At 54.1% G+C, this 1,901-nt stretch overlaps 1 protein-coding gene across 1 annotated transcript; it reads right to left on the minus strand.

The window, feature by feature from the left end:
• Positions 1–24: 24 nt before the first annotated feature.
• Positions 25–570, minus strand: NGA_0481600 (uncharacterized protein; the record flags this gene model as incomplete). The annotated part of the gene is made up of 1 exon (XM_005853510.1): positions 25–570. A coding segment is annotated over one exon (546 nt), but the record flags the coding sequence as incomplete, so codon positions are not given.
• Between the last annotated feature and the right edge of the window lie 1,331 nt (positions 571–1,901).

The raw sequence follows: 1,901 nt of genomic DNA on the forward strand, positions 1-1,901 counted from the left end.
CAGGCTTCCCGAGGCAAAACCCACCACGAGGAGGGTCAGGAGCGGGTCTTGTAAAGGGCGCCAGCCATGCAACACCGCAGCCGCCACGGCCAGGAGCAAACGAGGGACCACCCGGGCATGCAAGAGCGCCTCCAACTGTTTCAGTTCTTCGTCGCTGTAGCCGGTCCGAAACCAGCGGTTCTGGATCACGTTCTGCGCCAAGGCCTCCACGTCCTCCGCCACCACCACCATGCGTCGCATCACTTCCCGTTGCATGTCTTGGAAACTCGGAACGTCCAAGCTGTTCTCCGCCGAGCCTTCTTGTGCGGCCAATACCCGGGCAGCTTCCTCCTCCACCAAGAGAGCGGTGCTGTTGACGGCGTAGATGGCCCATTCGACGGCGGTGGGGGTCATGAGTTGATGGAGGCCGTGGCGCACCAATTTTGTGACACGCTTACGGGCCACAGATAAAAGGACGTCCGCTTCTGGCGATCGGCTTTCATAGTGCTGCAGAAGCTTCTCGAAGCTAAGGAGCGTGGAGCCAAGGGAGCGGTCCAACGTCCGCCGGAGCGCGCCTAGATTTTGCTCCATGGTAGGGACCTCGATGTCGATCTCTTTCAATAAAGTACGGGTACCGCGGGCAAGCCGTTGGAAATCGTCGGACTGTGCTATGTCCTGAACTTTGTTGAAGACCTTCGAGACCCGTTCCCAGGTAGATTTGCGAGGTTTTGGTGGAGGTGCTTGTGATGAAGGGTGTTCAGAGGCATGTGTGGGAGTCGCGCTCACACACACAGGGCTGGTGCACCTGTCAGGCCTTTGGGAGACTAAGATTTGCGTGGGAACATGGGTAGACTTATGCATAAATGCAAGCGGGCGCATGTGGTGGTGCCATGGTTGTTTGGAGGGGCTTGAAGTGGGCCTGTCGTCCGGCACTGGGAGGACGCGGGCATCCCTCGCAGCGGCGGCCAGAGAAAAAGGACGATGCACCAAAACACCAAGACAAAAGGCGAGACACAGGTGTGGCTCACATGGTCCCAGTGCTCTGGATCTCCGTCTACCGGAAAATGGAGGCATCGTTGCTTGTCTTGGCAGCATGAAGAGAGGGAAGGAAGTCAAGACTCCTATTTATGATCCGGCAGTGGCCAGATCTAGCTAAGGTCACGAGCTTCCTGAAAAGCCTGGAGAAACGTGCATGACAACGACTCGTGAGGGTCTTGTACACAATTATCTCAAAAAAGAGGTTTGTTCGAAAAACGACAGAGTGCTATTCATCAAAAGCGTTCGAGGCAGGGAAGTGTAGAGAGAATGGTTGAGGGCAGTCAGCGTCATGTCAAATGGATAAAGTAGTCCATGCTGGACGCATTCCTTCATCCCTGCCCCAGACAGGTCACCGTCCTCCAGTCCAATGCCTCAGATTACCCAGTCTTTCACACAGTGACAGCTTTGGTGGCCGTGTTCACAGGAATCGGAACCCTTCCGGTATAACGCGGACGTGACATGGGTAAGACAATAGGGGAGGTTAAAGTTATAGATGGCAAGGAAATGAGTCGTAGCAAGATTCAGCAGTAGACAGGGGTACAAGCTGCCGCGCTTTCCACCAAGCTCGTGAATGGATGTGAGCACAACACAGATTGGTGCACGTGGACAACGAGGGCCTACAGACGAAAAAGGCAAGAGACAGGTGTGCACCTGTGGCCCATCCCCTCTTCTGAGAAGAAGGCCCTTCCTCTTAAAAGCTTCATTTTTTGGCCGTGTAACTTTTTCACCTTTTTATCGCCTGGCGTCGTGCTAATTTGAGTACTCTATTGATGGCATATTTACACTTATCCATTCGCCTCTCAAGGCTCTTCATTTTCCCTACTTTTTGTATGCCAACCCCAGTGATTGCAGCATATGCCTGTCCTCTTATCCGACACAATCCT

This window comes from Nannochloropsis gaditana, assembly GCF_000240725.1.
Source record: "Nannochloropsis gaditana CCMP526 unplaced genomic scaffold scaffold857, whole genome shotgun sequence".
Taxonomy (NCBI): Eukaryota; class Eustigmatophyceae; order Eustigmatales; family Monodopsidaceae; genus Microchloropsis; species Microchloropsis gaditana.